The sequence below is a fragment of the Silurus aristotelis genome (genome assembly GCF_946808225.1).
Source record: "Silurus aristotelis genome assembly, chromosome: 11".
NCBI classification, from domain to species: Eukaryota; Metazoa; Chordata; class Actinopteri; order Siluriformes; family Siluridae; genus Silurus; species Silurus aristotelis.
In genome coordinates this window covers 5,035,583-5,053,456 of record NC_139584.1, presented here as the reverse complement: position 1 = coordinate 5,053,456, position 17,874 = coordinate 5,035,583, and the positions used below count along the sequence as shown (strand labels likewise).

Genomic DNA, 17,874 nt, shown 5'->3' with positions numbered 1-17,874 from the left:
CGTGGTATATTCGTAAGCTGACGGTCTCGATGAACTTGATGGGAAACAGAACTAGGCTACAGGCCTGCAGGACGACTGCAAAGGGTAAAACAAACATGATAATTAACATGATAATATTGTCCTAAAACGTCAGTATCGATTGATAAAAAATTTTAGCTAGCTAAACATATCATCTAGCTACTATCTAGCTACCACAGAAAAGTGATCGGTCGCCTAGCTATTAGCTTTCAAAGCTAAAAGTAACTAACCCTGACTCTGACTATATCCACACTAGAGCGATTCATTTTCTCTGTATGTACAGGGCTGAAATTTCAGAGTCAGAGGCAAGAAATGTTTAATTATGCTTGCAGTTAGTTCTTAACTAGTTTGTTATTAATTTCTTAGCTAGTATTTATTCTTTCTACGTGCAATTAGCATAGATATAAAATTATAGTTCTGAACAACTTGCTCTTGCGATTCCTTCTTTTGACGTGAAGTCTCCTTAAAGGTGAGAAGGGACGTTACAAAGAAAAATAAAGCTCAAAGGAAGGAAATAGCGAAATATCAAACAACCTGACAAACAATGTGAGAGGAATGAGTGGTTCAAACAAAAGCCATATTTTAACTCGTGGAACAGGAGTAAAAACTAAAGTCGGTTAAGAATTTTTCCGCTCCTCAGAGGGAATTGCAATCCGTGATGAGCTCCTCAACAAAGCAGAACGACTTCAAAGGACATTAAAAAAAAAAATCCATTAAAAAAAGAGATCTTTTTAAAGCGTACGTCTGTGTGATTAATTCGAAACAGAGGAAAAAGTCATTAGTGGAACAGCTGTGTGCCGAAGTGCGACGCTGTGACAAACTTCCTGTTTCCGCATTCCTTCGCCCTGAGGACATGTCCCAGTGAGCTTCTCCACTCTGTTATAAACGTACCCGTTTACTGTGTACGTACAGAGAGCATCTGAGCATTGAGCAGAAGTGAGCAGATACCATTACACCATTACCGCATTCATATAGTTCCTGATCTTTCTCCGGATGTTCAGTATCACTCAGGACAGGGTCTGATATAATAAGGAGAAAATGATTTTAGGTCAGATTTACTTATTTTAATGACCATTCAAAATGGTAAAATCCACCTTTGTACTGGATTAGTTTAGCCTGATTGAGTTAGCTGAGGGAACTATTTGCAGATTTATCTTTTAATTCTTAGTTTATTTCTTAGTTTAATTGCTATTTCAAAGTTATTTCTGAGCTAGTTGTTTTGTTATTAGCTACTTATTTGTTATTACTTTACTAGCTAGACTTTTCTTTACTTCGATTTCTATCATTTCTTTCCTACTTAATAATCAGTTTTTTTCTTATCTTCTTTTTTCTTAGCTATAGTTATTTCTATCTTAGCTATTTATTAGGAGTTTTTGGCTGGATATTTTTTCCTAGCTGGTTATAATTCTTTCTTTCTTAGCTAGATATTTACTTAAACATTTTTTTATCACAGTTATCTCTTGCTTAGCCTCTAGTTTTTCTTTTTCTTATGTAGTTAGTTCTTTTTCTTAGCTAGGTATGGTTATTCCTTTCTTTACTATTTAGTTATTTTTTTTCTAAGATAGTTAAATTTTTGTCTTAGCTAGTAATAGTAACATAGTAATACAGTAATCGTGAAAAACTGTGATAAATGGACGCCACCCCAAAAATGCTATTTTATACAGTACTGTAGAGCAGGGGTCTCCAATCTTTTCCAGAAAGGGCCAGTGTGGGTGCAGGTTTTTATTCCAACCAAGCAAGTCCACACCAGATTCTACCTGTTCAAATCTAATGATCTTCATTATTAATGACTATCAGGTGTGACAATTGATTGGTTGGAATGAAAACCTGCACCCACACTGGCCCTTTCTGGAAAAGATTGGAGACCCCTGCTGTAGAGTATTAACATTTTACTTTATTTTATAAATAATAATGTTTTTATCAATAAATTTCAATAATTAAAAAATTATTTAAAAATAAAACAATTTCCTATAAGTTTTTTTTTTTGGTCTATCGTTCTAGCCGCGAGACACCAGGAAAATCAGCCAAACGAATGTTATCTGGCAAATGCAATTCCGTGATAAACCGGGGCGCCAGATTTGAACCGCGGTAAAGCGGGGGATTACTGTAATTTGTTCTTAGTTTGTAACAGTTATTTCTTCCTGAGCTAGCTAGTTATTTTTTTCTTAGCCAGTTATTTATTTCTACTTAGTCTTTCCTTTCTCAGCTCATTTAAAACAAAACAAATTTATCAGCATTAATATTAAAAAGTCACACATGCCAGACTTAGAACAAATCTCCTATTCAGCAACTCACAGAATGTTTTGTAAATGCTCTGTTTAGTTTACTGTGGGACTAAATCCCGAATTAGGAAATCGTAATCCTGATTTTTGCTCAACTACTGAAATTGTGTGCAGGGTTTGTTTAAACTGGCATAGCTCACACTCCATTGAAAAAAAGTTTAAAATATTATATTCATTCAATCATGGGAGGATGGTGATAGGATTAAAGCTCATATCCTCATGCTAATACTTTAATTAAAAATATCTCTCCGTGGACAGAACTCCATAACGACTTAAAAAGAAGGAGGTTTATTAATCCAAGGATTTATAGTGGCAAATACATTTACGACCTCGATTTAGGTATGTCAATCTATTTAGTTAAATCCACACAATATAATACTATATATACTGTATGTCTATTTTTAAATGCAGGATTTCAGTGATATTTCTTTTTAAAATGCCATCTAGATTTGCTTACAAAGCTTGTCGTCTTGGTAACAAGCCAAACACCACCCAGTTCTATTACAAATCACTAACAATCCAATGCAGCTAATAAGCTATGAGCGTGTCACAGTCACCTGCAGCGAACAGCATGACAGCGACGGGTCTGTAGAAACGCCTCCTGCTGCACGTGCACACAGACACCAGGGCCACCATGAAAGAGATGAGGATGAGGAAGGCTCCTCCGTGCAAAAGTGCCAACGTAGCGATCTGCCAATCTGCAACACAAACATCGATCACGGGTTAATGGAGAGTTGTGTGAATATTTGCACTGACCATTAATCGAGGCACTGGTTTCCATGTTGATTATGTTTTAAATTCCATTCAGGAAAATCAGTTCTGAAAGATTACTCTGCTTCATAATTTTGGAGTTGGCAACCAGAAATGACCATTCTTTAAAAGTAATAAGAAGATTTTTTTATACATGTATATATTACATCTGAAATATTATAATAATAAACGTGATTAATTTTGTAAATGTATTAGCTGTCAAGTGAGTTTGCTCTGTTCTTCTGTTTTCCTTTTATACGAGAATCTAGGGGTGCAACACAAACTAATTGCTTATTACTTTCAGATGCATTTAAAAAAAAAAAAATTACCAATCTCAGAATGAAGGGTAGTTTTTTGGGGGGTTTTTTGGAGCATTTCCTTGCTGTAACATTTTTCATAAATCCTAAATGGAAAGCAAATTATATTTGTCTCCTTACCTCTTTTTGTCAATCGGAAAAATACGAGGTCGTATTTAGGCCATTATAGGATTTTTTTTTTTTTTTAATGGAAGGGGAGGTGCATTGAATTTCCGAGTTTTGAACCTAAAAATGTTTGAGAAATAAACTTGTTTTATAAAAGTTTTGTGTTTAAAATTCAAACATTAATTGGGGGGGTATCGGAGTTTAATACTTGAAATTAATAAATGTTTAAGTTTTACACACAAGACATTTACAAAACTTTGTTTTGTTTTTTTTAATCCCTGCCCCCCTTCTGCTTTTGTTTTTTTTTATCCCGTAGTGGCCTCTAATACGCCATCATAGAAAAATGATCCATAACTCAAAAACCGTAATGTGATCTAAACCGTGAGTTTTGTGATTAATTGCACCGCTATGAGAATCACAGCACGGCTCACACTCTAAAGCTCTAACGTGCATTTCTTTATTCTGCTGATTTTATTTTGTATTCAGAATAATTACATGCGGTATATTGAGTCGAGACCAGTGATCCTATGACATACAGTGTAACCAAAGACTTTGATTTGAAGTTTGGTGCTGCTATGACGTACTTGAGACACACGGAACACACAAGTGACGACAGTAATATATATATTTATCCATTAAAGCTATTTCAGATTCAATTTATTTATATGTATAGCACTTTTAACAACGGACCTTGTTTTAAAGCAGCATAACAGAGATAAAGAGGTTATAAATTTATAAGTTTAGTGCTTATAAGTTTGTTCCTTATCATTTTAGGTTGATTCCTATTGAGCGTGCCAGTGGCAACTATGGCAAGGGAAAAACTCCCTGAGATGGCATGAGGAAGAAAACTTGAGAGTACCCAGACACAAAAGGGAAACCATCCTCATCTGGGTGGCACTGAATTTCCTTTCATTACAGTTCCATCATTGTTCAGGCATACTGACAGGTGCTTAGGTGGTCAACTGTTGATAATAATTATAGTCCAAATCTATTCTCAAAGCTCTTCAGTTGCTCAGTATTATGTAAACTGTATGTAGTATTTATATGAATTGAAATCTAGGTGATTTGTGGTCCTAGACGACACATAGTGGCTATGTGCATAATCCCCTATCATTTACAGTTCCCAGTAACAAGTGACAAATTTGAATGACCAGCTGATGTAAAACTGGCACCTTCACACCTATTTTGCGCAATGCACTCTTTATCCTGCATATTCTATTACATCTTATTTAACACATTTGTTCCGTAAGACTTCGCCCACTCGTGTTCTCGTATAGATGCTTATTAATCCATGGCGAAGGTGAAGTTTGACACCAGCTTGGCCTCAGTTTCGGGGCAGGCCTCTGATCTGTGAGCTTTTGTTGTGTAGTATCAGGCTCGGCTACATATAGACGCGTTTAACAAACGTGCAAGTCAGTGTGTGAGAATAATCTGGTGGCTTTACGTGGCTCAGTGGACGTCTTTTCCACAGTCGGTATGTGAACGCTTTCTCTTTCTGCTGCATGAGATCCTAAAAGTCGCATCGCACCTCTTCGTTAACATGTCTATAGAGACTAAATATCAATATATCTGATGCAAATGCCTCAGTTGTAACTTCGGATAGTCCTCTTACTAAAAATGCAGGTCGGAATGAAACCATGACAACAATTGGAAATTTAATTCTGGATGCTAATTGGTCAGAAGGTGATGCCTTTTTCATCCTGGCACATGTAATAATTTGTGCAAGGGTAGGGCAGATCAAGTGTGAGTGCGATAACAATCACACCATTCTGTAACCATGACTACAGACACTATCAGTTTTGGATGAGCATTTTTCATCGAAAAACATAATGGCAGATCAGTATCATAGGAAAACATGCTGGATTATAACCATTACAAATTACCACAGTTGCAAGTTGTATTCTGGATTCTGATTGGTCAAAACATGCGGATTTGTTTTGCAATTTGTGGGTGTGACTAGAACCTGCGCGTTTCTGTTTTTAGCTTAGAAAATCTAGCTAGCTTAAACTTGAATTAATCTAAGTACTAATTCATGTACTTGACCATGTCTCATTAGGTATTCAAACTTTACATCATTTTTTGTTTAATAACATTTCTTATTAAAACGTTAAGCATCTGCCATATAAGTGCTTACGAAAAAGCTATGAAAGCAGATTCCAAATACCTGTTCCACGCAATGCATATAAAAGAATATAAGAACATAAGAATTGCATAAATGTAAGAATGATGATGAATGGATGAGGGAAAACGAAACAGCCGTCAATTATCATCATGAATTGTTTGCTGGTTTACTGTATTGTTTTGTTTGTTTTTTACTAACATTACATTTATGACATGAAGCTGTATAAAGACAGGGTTGAGAGAGAAGTGCACGCTCTGATGTAAATACACTCGACTGAAAGGAAAATTAAAGGCGGAGATTTTATTTTTAGCCAAAACATCAAACTATATTCAGTTCATGTGCGTTCAAATATTTTATTGTTACAGTCAAACTTACATTTATGAAGTCCGTATATACGCTATATGGACAAATATAAAGAGACACCTGACTTTTCCAGCCATATGTGGTATACGATTCTGTAGGATGACTTTGGATGCAGTAGCACAAATCTCTACAGCTGCACTCCAAAAAAAACATCTAGCGGAACATCTTCCCAGAAGAGTGGAGGTCATTATAACAGTGAATGGAAATAAATGTGAAATTGGATGTCCCAAAAATACATACCAATCTAATGGTCAGTTGTTCACAAACCTTTGCCCCTATAGTGTATCAGTACCCTCTACTGGATAAACCCCAAAGTCCTTTACAAAGGGCTGTTGTTAGCCACTTTGCTATAAGTGTGCCCCATGGACGAGTTTATTTTTCCAACTGTTTTGTGGACAGTTTGTTAGCTGAAAACTAATCCATGTCGTGTATCGCATGGCAAAAAAAAAAAAAAAAAAGGTTATATTGTCCCAATTTTTTTAAATATATACAGTACAGACCAAAAGTTTGGACACACCTTCTCATTCAAAGAGTTTTCTTTATTTTCATGACTATGAAAATTGTAGAGTGACACTGAAGGCATCAAGGGCTATTTGACCAAGAAGGAGAGTGATGGGGTGCTGCGCCAGATGACCTGGCCTTCACAGTCACCGGACCTGAACCCAATCGAGATGGTTTAGGGGTGAGCTGGACCGCAGAGTGAAGGCAAAAGGGCCAACAAGTGCCAAGCATCTCTCGGGGAACTCCTTCAAGACTGTTGGAAGACCATTTCAGGTGACTACCTCTTGAAGCTCATCAAGAGAATGCCAAGAGTGTGCAAAGCAGTAATCAAAGCAAAAGGTGGCTACTTTGAAGAACCTAGAATATGACATTTTTCAGTTGTTTCACAGTTTTTTGTTATGTATATAATTCCATATATAATTCCACGTGTTAATTCATAGTTTTGATGCCTTCAGTGTGAATCTACAATTTTCATAGTCATGAAAATAAAGAAAACTCTTTGAATGAGAAGGTGTGTCCAAAATTTTGGTCTGTATTGTATATTTCCGTTATCTCAGCCCATTCATTCATCACCACAGGAATGTACTCAAAATGTACTCAAATTCGCAACTAAAACTCCAAAGTTTACATTGTGTCGTATGCATTTAGTAATTCCTCCAGCATGGATTTATAAATTATATAATGCATTGCTCAGAAGGTTCTCTGTAATAGATCTTCCGATATTCACAATAAGGCTGTGTGAAACACAATCAAGCTGGAAGGAAGGTAAAGGTTTATTTGTCCATCTCAAGAGGGGCATGTCGGCCTGGGAATGAACGTGTATGTGAGAGAGAGAAAAAAGAAATGAATGGAGAGAGTGTGAGAGAAGAGAATGAAGTGATAAAGAAATGCACTCGAGTTTCAGAGTGGGAAAGAGAACATGTTCGGATGGATTACATGAGAAGGGAGAACAGTAACGTTGTGTAATTAACCACACACAAACACACACACACTGTGTTTTTTTGCCTAATTGTAAAACAATGAACCTTTTTGCACCACTGAGAGCTCATCACTGACTCTGTTGGGATAAATGGGGCGTCCCATAATGGATGCTACCACTCACTCCTTCTCTTCCAGCACTCCCTCTCTCCCTAACCCCCCCCCCCCCCCTCTCTCTCATCTTCTCTGTGTTTCTCCATCTCTCCATCTGCCTTTTATACAGAAGCACTCTAAAGACACTCGACTGGAGTGGGGCCTAGAAATAGCAGCAAATCCTCCACGGAGCACTGACAGGAGCGAGGGAAGGGGGGGGTGAATAAAGAAGATAGACGAAAAGATAAAGGGAGATGGCGATGCACGGGAAACAGAGATGCCAGGCCTGTTAGCTGACAGTGTGTAACAGCGAACATGGTGAGACCGAGTAGATGAGGGCGCGGTGAAGGAAAAACATGATTTTTTTTTTTTTGCCATGCGATACACGACATGGATTCGTTGTTCAGCTAACAAACTGTCCACAAAACAGTAGGAAAAATAAACTCGTCCATGGCGCACACTAATAGCAAAAGCGGCCAACAACAGCCTTTTGTAAAGGACTTTGGGGTTTAGCCACACATATAGAATCGGTTGTAGTTCCAGATATCTGAGGTTTTGGCCTTTCAGTGAATTTGTGGAATGAACACGTACTCATTTATGAAGAATTTCATATCAAAAGTTCAATAATTCGCTCATTTAAATGACAGGGACTTGGTGGTACGAGAAGCAGATTTTATAAGCGAGTGTTACTTAACAGAAATAAAATCTAATAATAGTGTTGGTGTGGTTAAGAGTGAGGAGAATAGTGTTTATTGGGCGTACATTACGGTATTTTATGTTATAAATATGCATTGTTACAGTGGTGTATATTTAAGTCATTTGGCATCCCATTTAAACAACTGAGCAGTTGAGGCTTGGAGGTTTTGCTCATGGGCCTTGAAATGGGAGCTTGGTGATGCTGGGATTTGAACTCACAATATTCCAATCCAAAGTACCACATCTTAGCCACCGAGCTACCACTTACCGCACATAAGTACTTTATGTACTCCTGTGTAGAAGTCGGGTTGTTGTCATTTTGTGTTATCTAGTGTTCATTTAAATTGTTTCGTGTATCACGTTGTTCCTGGAGAAATGTTGGTTAATTTCACTGTGTACTACAATGTATATGGTTGATGTGAAAATTGGCTTGGAAGGAGTCTCCAGTGTCAAAGGTCAAGTTTTCCAACATCACCAGGAGATGTTGGAAGGAAGGAAGGAAGGAAGGAAGGAAGGAAGGAAAGAAAGAAAGAAAGAAAGAAAGAAAGAAAGAAAGAAAGAAAGAAAGAAAGAAAGAAAGAAAGAAAGAAAGAAAGAAAGAAAGAAAGAAAGAAAGAAAGAAAGAAAGATATTGAATCTGTGACTACTTTTAAGTAGTAAGAATAACTCTGCATATCAAGACCACCCAGGTGTGGATTATTTATCTAGAATCGCACGACACAGAGGATGTTCTTGCGTATGATTAAGAAGCCCCTGATTTGCATATAGAATTAAAATCATTGGATTATTTTTTTTTTTTACTTATTTTTCCTGCTCTCCGTATTTCCGGCAGACGAGTTAATGGGTTTTAGAAGGACGTTCACAGCTCTGTGCTCTATTAAATCTGCATTTTGTTTTCTTTAAAATGCTCAAAACATACCGATAGGAAAACATCCCATTTAGACCAATAAGCATAAAATGGTCCAAAGAATCTATTTCTCTCTCCCTCCCTAATATTAACCACTACATTCCAGTTCTATTTTTATCCCTTAGTGGGTCCTGTGCATCCTGAAAAAACTACATTCCAACATTCTTCCTTATTTCCCCAGGGGCCTGAGAGAAACTGCTGTATACGGCATCGCTAGTGAAGATAAATCTTATTTTTTTAAAAGTCGATGGAAAGAGACACTTAAAGCGGGCATCTCGTTAAAATCTCTTTCATTTCGCTCACCCTTTGCTTTTACGGCCTTGCATCAAGCATAAAGCTCAACCTGAAGAACAAGGTCATTTCCTCCGCCGTAAAGCCGTCGTTCTTAATATGTGACGTGCGTTAAACGTGCTATGGGCCGCACGTTACCATATAAGGTACAGGATTATGAGTTACGAATGCGTTTGTCACTACAGGAAGTCATAACAGAGATATCCCGACCCTGCTGTCGGTCAAACAATGCTTTTTTTCCCAAGAGGAAACATCCAGTGTTCGAACTTTAGGATCGTCTTTCTTCGTCTCTCGAAATTTCGTCTTTGAAGCACCTTGAGACGTGCGTTTAGAGGAATCCAAGCGGTACGTGGTCGTATTCCAAAAGAAAAAAAATAATAACATCATCCCTGCAGGATCACAGAAAGGGGGAAATGCTGATAAGAATCACAAGGTTAATTATCGAAATCTATATCTCATCCGCTCGCTGTAACACCCGACGGTCTTACAAACGGAGACGCCTGAGATCAGGCAAAAAATACAAACATATAAATGAGCGTGATGAAAAAGACGGATGAGGGTCAGTCACGAAGATTAGCAGGTTGTGTTCCAATGTTGTTTGGAACGTGCCCTGCTCGACTTCCCATCTCAATTTCCTTCTTGGCTGCTTTGGGGTGCCAATACTTTTACCACACAATTCAACTTTACTTAATGGCTCTTTGGGGGTTTGCTCATGAACTTGGCAAACTTTCAAATAAAAAAATAAATGGTGGAAGTAATAACAATTAAATCTACAACCATACAATTCTATAGTAAATATAGATTTAAAAAAATTTTTTTTTTATGTATTACATTTCCATATAATTTGTTATTAAGCAAGTAGCTAACAAGCTGGTTTAACACCTAACCCAAACTAGCACTCAGTTGTTAGTGTGGTAAAGTTAAAAAAGTGCTAACAACAATGGTTGACAGATAACTAGCTTAGCATGTAGGTCCTTTGGCCCCGCCTTGTCACCAGAGAATAATTTGCATGTCAATACTGGTTGGCTGTTGAGCTAATTTTCTGAGTTTTTTTATCAATAAGGTTTCCATGACATCCAACAGCTAGATAGCTACTCTATCTTGTGTCTGTGGTTCCATGGCTGAATGTTTTCGGAAACCTGGTTGTCATCGGTAAATATTTTGCACATCAATCCTGACTGGGGTGAAGCTGTTGCGCTTATTTCAACAACCATGATCGTCTAAAAGCTAGCTAGCTAGCTAGCCTGGTGTGCCTCTGTGCAAATTTTCTTCCTTTTATATAATTACCAATACAACGTTAACAACAATGATTTAACTCATCATTAAGCTGGCTAACTAAAATATCTAGCTATCTTACAGGTCCTGTGGCTCCAAATTTTCTCGTTTCCCAGGTTTATCATCCAGGCTTAATTTGCATATCAATCCTGATTGGTTCAAAGCTGATGAGCCAGCCCACACACACATATTTAAACAACCAAGTTAAAATAACGATTCTGTTAAACAGCTAGCTATCCTATTGCACTTCAGTGTCGTCTGCAACTAAAAAAAATCCCATCTTATCACACTGCCATCATCAGTAATTTGCATATCAATCCTGATTGGTTTCGAAACCTGCTGAAGTCCCTCCCCTCTCATCAACAAGATGAGCTAATTAAAAATGACGTTGTAGATATTTTGCGCTCTTGTGCGGTGAGGAGAAAGTGGACAAGGGGGTGTTAAAAATAGTACTGAAACAGGGACAGGTCCACACACACACACACACACACACACACACACACACACACACACACACACACAGTTATAGAGAGCAGAAATTAGCTTCACACACGCCCTTTACATTCTACATCAGCACAAAACTTTCTCACAGACCCTGACCAAATTCCTCAGTCTCCTGTGTGTGTGTGTGTGTGTGTGTGTGTGTGTGTGTGTGTGTGTGTGTGTGTGTGTGTGTGTGTGAGCGAGCATATTAATGCCTTAATTTAACAGTTAATCCTTAAAGCAAACTAATCTCTAACCAAAACGTCTATCGAGGACAAACCGTGCATTTAGAGGGTCGATAATGGCGTGCTGTAGAGGGCCGCGTTAGCCGAGCGGTAATTGCAAAGCTAATGGGATTTGTTTAATGCACAGCGCATGACACACAGGCAAAATACGAGAATAAGCAGAGTGACGAATTAAAGTGATTCTCGGATCGATGAAGCTCCGAAGTTCAACTCCTTTTCTGCTGGAGCTCTGGTAGTTTAATGAGGCCCGAGCTTAACTTTTTTTTATTTGTTTGTAGGACAAAAAGCAAACAGATAAAGGAATAAAAAAGACACTTTAACTTCCACTTCCTTCGCCACTTTTTATGGACTCTAAACTTTCAAAACACCGCAGATATTCACTGTTTTTATCTGTCCAGGAGCAAAAGTATCTCAGGTTTCTTTTACTTGGTGTGAAATGGGCCACTTGTTGCCGCGGTAACTAATCTGCGTGCACACCAATGTCTCGGGGGAGTTAGCATGGCCAAGTTAGCCTCCCCTTTTCACACTGAACCCTGACAAAAAGGCCGTTTTTCAGGGGCAACAAAAGCAGAAAAGAAATCCCAGCTGGGCCCGCTGTGACATTCCCGCATTGTCTGAGAGCACTGAGTGGCAAAAATGCGAAGAAAGAGCAGAACAGAAAAATTTACTAGAAACGAGTGATTAGCACCTGCTCTACACATTCCCTTAGTGAAAATATTACACTTTTAAAGTATTTGTTTTCTTAGTAAAGTTTTTACTTCATAAAAATGGCATGTCGAAGAAGTCGAAGAAAACTGGAATTTAGCTAGCTAAATGCACTAATACCATTCACCCCAGATGGTTTTCTATCGCCTATTTATAAATAGTGAAACAGAGAGCCCTTAATACAGCCTCATAACCGAGCTAAATGTGCTATGAGCAAAATATCTCAAGCTAACTGATATAATCTGTTATGCTATTTATAAATGACCTAAACACAACCATGGCTTGTTTTAGAACAGAGCTCAAGATTAGAAAACCAAACATGGTTACTTTTAGTCACATAAGGATGCAAAAAATGTTCAAAACTTGTGCCCAAACTTTTAAGATCTGGGCCATATCACTCCTGAGATACGACCTCATTAGGGTTAAGTCATGGTGGTGTCTTGGCAGGGAGATTTAATGGAGATCACAGCCATCATTTCATGCCGTGCCTTGGCCCATCGGGCACCAAACGGTCCGAGACCACCGCTATAAAGCTCTTACTTAAACTGTGCCACAGTTGTCCATTTAGGGTCTTGTCTCGGGCTTGTAGTTCTCATGCACAGGACTAAAACAATGAAATCCTTATGTTTGTTTTTTTGTTTGTTTTCTTGCATCTCAGCTCGTGATGACTGTGATGCTCAACTGACTGTGATGCTTTTTAAGAGCTGTCTATTTATTCACAATGAGTATTAGGACATGTTTTATATTAACAAGAACTTGAATCCATCTGGGACATCGCGAGACATTTTATTTAGTCCTGTTTAAGTGTCTGATAGAAATTAGAATGGCGAGCAGGCACCAGGATTCTTAATGAAATCATACAGTACTCAATGCTCAGTGCTCGCACAATTGAAGTGCTCTCAGTTACAATGAAAATATATTCCTGTGAACGGTAATTTTAAATTCTTATGCTTCCAAACACTGCACTGTGTACTTAGCTCTTAATAACCCTCTATATTAAGATACTGTGTAGTGAATACAGAGGTTTTATCAGGGTACTTGTGTTGTATCGAAACACTGTAGGTCCTCCTTTCGATATTTTCGCAGATCACAGTTTGCCATCTTCTTTGCTTCGAACAGGAAATACCTCCAGAAATATCGTTTCTTCCCATCCAATCATCGGCATGAAAACTCATACGTGACTTTTTATGAGTGTGAATCAATTGAATAAACAATATTGGAAAAAAAAAAAACATCTTCATATATGATTTTCCCAGTCCCAGAACACATTGTAGGCCCTTAATTAAGCTCAATATATCTTATGAATGTTATGCTTGACCTAAAAGTTTTGCGATTAAGTTAACCGAGACAGTGACAGCCAATGGGTAATGATAATATATAATTACATGAAGGGATAACTGAATTGTTTACATCCGAATAGTCTTAAATTTGCTGATCGATACGGCGGCAGACACCGAGATGAACCTCTGTAACATGATATGCTCTCATCAATAGAGCAACAAAATCAGTTAGACACACAGATACACAATGATACTCAATGATACACAATGATACTCAATGATACTCAATGATACTCTTTTACATTTATCATGTAATGCTGACTTATAATTTTTTTTTTTCCAGAAGATCCTTTCTTCAGGCCATAAATATATTAAGATATAATGAATTCGGATATTATTTTCAGCAGAAACATATGAAATGAGCGATCTGAGAGATATAAAATATCAGTGCATCTGCAGTATCAGTGTCTCAGTGACGACGTAACGTTATACTCATATCGATAAACTCGCTCAGGACACAAAACGTGTCTCAGCGTTCCTGTTTTAACAGTAGACGATCGCTTAAACAGCAGCGCAATCACTTTCTATTGGATTCGGTTGAGGTTTGAAGCAGGACACTACATGTGGAACTGAGAATTTTTTAACTTACAATGAATCTTCTCTTACAATAGAGTAATATAAGAAAGAACATCATCATTCAAATAGTAAAAAATGTATGACATTTTTCAGACCCTGCGTTATCCTAAACATGAAAAGATTTAAAAGCCCCACCCATATATCATGTCATATATTAAAGAAAAGCTTGTTTACTGACATATTACATGACAATGTTCTTGATAAATTACACTTTTAAGACAATTAAGTACATTGTTTTATCAAAATCTCTCTTTTTTTAACTTACACATCATTGTTTTTGTCCTAACTCGATGGATATTACAGTAAAATAGATAAATATTATGAATATTATCGGATGCACGTTCGATTATATATTATATATTGAAAATAGAGTTATCACACCATGTGCCATTATTATGATTTGACAAATTTTTGTTTTCCAACACTTTTCTGTTAAATTTCTTCGCATTGACAATCTTTGTTTTCATGACGCATGCAAATGAGTGCATATTTGATTAGAGTCTTATTTGCATAGAGTCCTATTTGCATAAAGAAATAGCAAATAAGTTTAAATCTAATGAATCAGTTGTGTATGATTTATTACAGTTGTTGTTTACAAGATAAAGCAGGAAACAACAATCTGTAAAGAATTTAAAGAGCTTTTACATCAGACGTTTGTCACTAAAGGTGGTCGATATTGTAACAAATTTTTATCGTGATATCGAGATCATATCGTCATTAAAACACCCGGGATAAAAGTGCGCCCGGTTGCTTTGTTTGTTTATCGTGTGTGTGTGTGTGTGTGTGTGTGTGTGTGTGTGGGGCGCGGGCTCACCCGTGTTTAGCGTGCCGGTGCACTGCCACGCGCTCGCGCCGGCGGACTTCCAGCACGACTCCCACAGGGACAGGTAGTACTGCTGGTCGGCGGTGACCCACGCGGGGCTCAGCACGGCGCCCACGTCCAGGCACAGCGCCAGGAACACGCACACCAGGCCCACCAGTTTAAGGGGCGTGGGCGCCGACGAGGACGCCGCACCGCGCGACTCCTCCGTGCCGCTCGCGGACGAGGCCATCAGCAGCGGTTGGGGGGGCGGCAGCTGCCGGGGGTCGCGGTCGTGGCGCTCGTGCTCGTGCTCGTGGAACGACGCCGCGGTGGTGATGCTGCTGATGCTGCTGATGCCGCTGCCGCCTATGAGAAAGAACGGCGAAGAAAGCGCGAGTGCTGGAGTCAGGCGGAGGGTCGCGCGCTCCGAGGATGAGAATCCGCACTGCACATTACTGAACACAAAACACGGCGCACCTGCAGGGTCCTAAAACCCGCCCACACGAAACACCCCATTTGTCCTGCTCGCTCTCTCTCTCTCTCTCTCTCTCTCTCTCTCTCTCTCTCTCTCCTCTTTCTACATTTATTTCTCTATATTTCTTTTCTATATCTCCATTGCTGTTTTTTATTTCTCTCTTTTTCTTTTCTTCACATTTACTTTATCTATATCTCTATATTTCTACATGTATCTATTCTTTTTATATTTCTTTCGCTCTGTCTTCCTTTTTTCAGTTCCTTTCATTTCTCTCTCTCTCTCTCTCTCTCTCTCTCTCTCTCTCTCTCTCTCTCTCACTCACTCACTCACTCACACACACACACACACACACATACACACTGTGTCTGGATCTATCTATCTATCTATCTATCTATCTATCTATCTATCTATCTATCTATCTATCTGTCTGTCTGTCTGTCTGTCTGTCTGTCTGTCTGTGTCTGTCCTCTTTATACATTTTTCTTCTCTATCTCTCCACTTGTTTTTTTATCTGTCTACTTCCTTTTCTGTTTTCATTTTTCCCCAGTCGTCTGCCTTTTTTTTCTATCCAGATACTCTTTATCTCTATTTCTTTAGCCGCTATAGATTTAAAGTGCTCACTCACTCTTTTTATCTTGTCTTTCACTTTCTTGTAAAAACTGTAAAACCAAAAAACTAAACTCACTACTACAGTAATAATAATAATAATAATAATAATAATAATAATAATAATAATAATAATAATTGTAACGTCTCTGCCTGTAATAAAATACCCCCCCACCCACACACACACACACACACACACACACACACACACCTGTGATTTCACCAAGCACCTTTACTTCCTTTCTTTCCTTACAACATATCTCTTTTCTCTCACTCGTTCCAGCGCCCTCTAACGACGGATACTGGTAACAACCACAATAATCCTAATACATGACAATAAATATCAATTTAAGTCCATTGCAGTAAAATCAGTGCAGTGGGAATGATCTTTAATAAGACGCTTAATTATTTAGTGAAAATAATTGTAAGTAAATAGTAAGTGTGTTATATGAACACTTAAGTGAAGCTTGAACTGATTTTATGAGAGTTGTAGCGCCCCCTGTCGCCATCATCATCATCATCATCATCATCATCATCATTATACAAAAATAACAAGAATGCAATGATTTAATGATATTTTAGTCACAATAGAACATAGACAACATTTTAAATGTTTCGAAAAATAAGGTAATTTGGAATTATGCAACATATCTCACTAATTACGGGCCAACAAAGGGCCGGAGAAGTAACTTTTACTAAAAAAAAAAATGGAAAGGCAAAATAACTTTCCATCCAGTCAACGTGTTTTTAGGGAAGGACTGGTATATATCAGTGAGATGATGTTAACCGCATAATGCATCTATTACTACAGCACGGCTTTGTGGTAGAAGAGTGCAGGGGCTGAACTGACTGACCTTTCTGCAGCCAAGACTATTCGATGTTTAAAAATGTCATGAAATGAAAAATATGACTAAGAAGACCTAGAACTGTTGAGCAGCTAGAAAACTGTTTTTTTCTGTTTTTATTTACACTTCACACAGTGAACTTAAATTGAGGTTGTAATCTACCGGAACTAAGATTTTCTAATACCATGCTAGACTTCCAGTCAGTGATGACATCATGCCTTTATGTCAAGTATCTAACAATATAGCAAAAAAAAAATTTATTCATGATGCAGAAAACAGAGCAGATCTGAGGAGCTTTAATCTCTGCTCCAGGGTCTGTGTGTGTGTGTGTGTGTGTGTGTGTGTGTGTGTGTGTGTGTGTGTGTGTGTGTGTGTGTGTGTGTGAGGGTCGACCGTGTCCTCTGGCGGAGTCTTAAAGCTTTACTGATTACCAATTGTAGTGAGAGGGGAACTATCAGTGGGGGGAAACCATGTTAATTTGTGTTAGAGGCATCATCAACTCATCAATATTCATAACTGAAGAATTTCCTTTGAGGGTTTTAAAAAGTTATTTTTATTTATTTAGTTTGCAAATCCTTTGTGTCTAGTTTACAGAACAGCAAAAACATTGATTGTAGCTGATTTACCTGTGAAAAACATCTCTAAATCATTATAGCATCCTGCATGAAGAAAAGTGAGGACCAGCTCTTTCTCTTTCAGGGTTGCCAGTGCTGAATGTTTTACTCTCAGTTTGGGTGATTCAGATCATATCATCTATTAGTAAGGTTTTTTTTTTTTTTGGAAACCTGAATCCTTATTGTTTTCTAATGAGGTTAATGTTGGCCCCAAGGACACAATCTACACTACAGTCTTTTTAATGTTTAAGTCAAAGGTGTCCAATCTTTTGCACAAAGGGCCAGTGTAAGTGCAGGTTTTTATTCCAATCATGTAAGGGCCACACCTGAAAGTCATTGAAAATAAAATAATTAGATTTAAACAGGTAGAATTTGATGCCCTTTGCTGAGTTCGAAAGAAAACACCGGCCCTTTGTGAAAAAGTTTGGACATCCCTTGTTTAAGTTGTGCCTCAATGTTAGTTTTAAAAAATGTCTGTACAGTTC

General features: G+C 38.0%; 1 protein-coding gene across 1 annotated transcript in view; it reads right to left on the bottom strand.

The window, feature by feature from the left end:
- tmem47 (transmembrane protein 47) overlaps positions 1 to 15,397 on the bottom strand; it is a 16,288-nt gene extending 891 nt beyond the window's left edge. The window contains exons 1-3 of the mRNA XM_083555091.1: positions 14,862 to 15,397; positions 2,858 to 2,998; positions 1 to 75 (exon numbers count right to left, since the gene is read on the bottom strand). The exon at positions 1 to 75 is cut by the window's left edge and continues 891 nt beyond it. Of these exons, the coding sequence (XP_083411217.1) occupies positions 1 to 75; positions 2,858 to 2,998; positions 14,862 to 15,099 (454 nt within the window). The 5' untranslated portion in view covers positions 15,100 to 15,397. The remainder of the gene's footprint in view (positions 76 to 2,857; positions 2,999 to 14,861) is intronic.
- Positions 15,398 to 17,874: the final 2,477 nt, after the last annotated feature.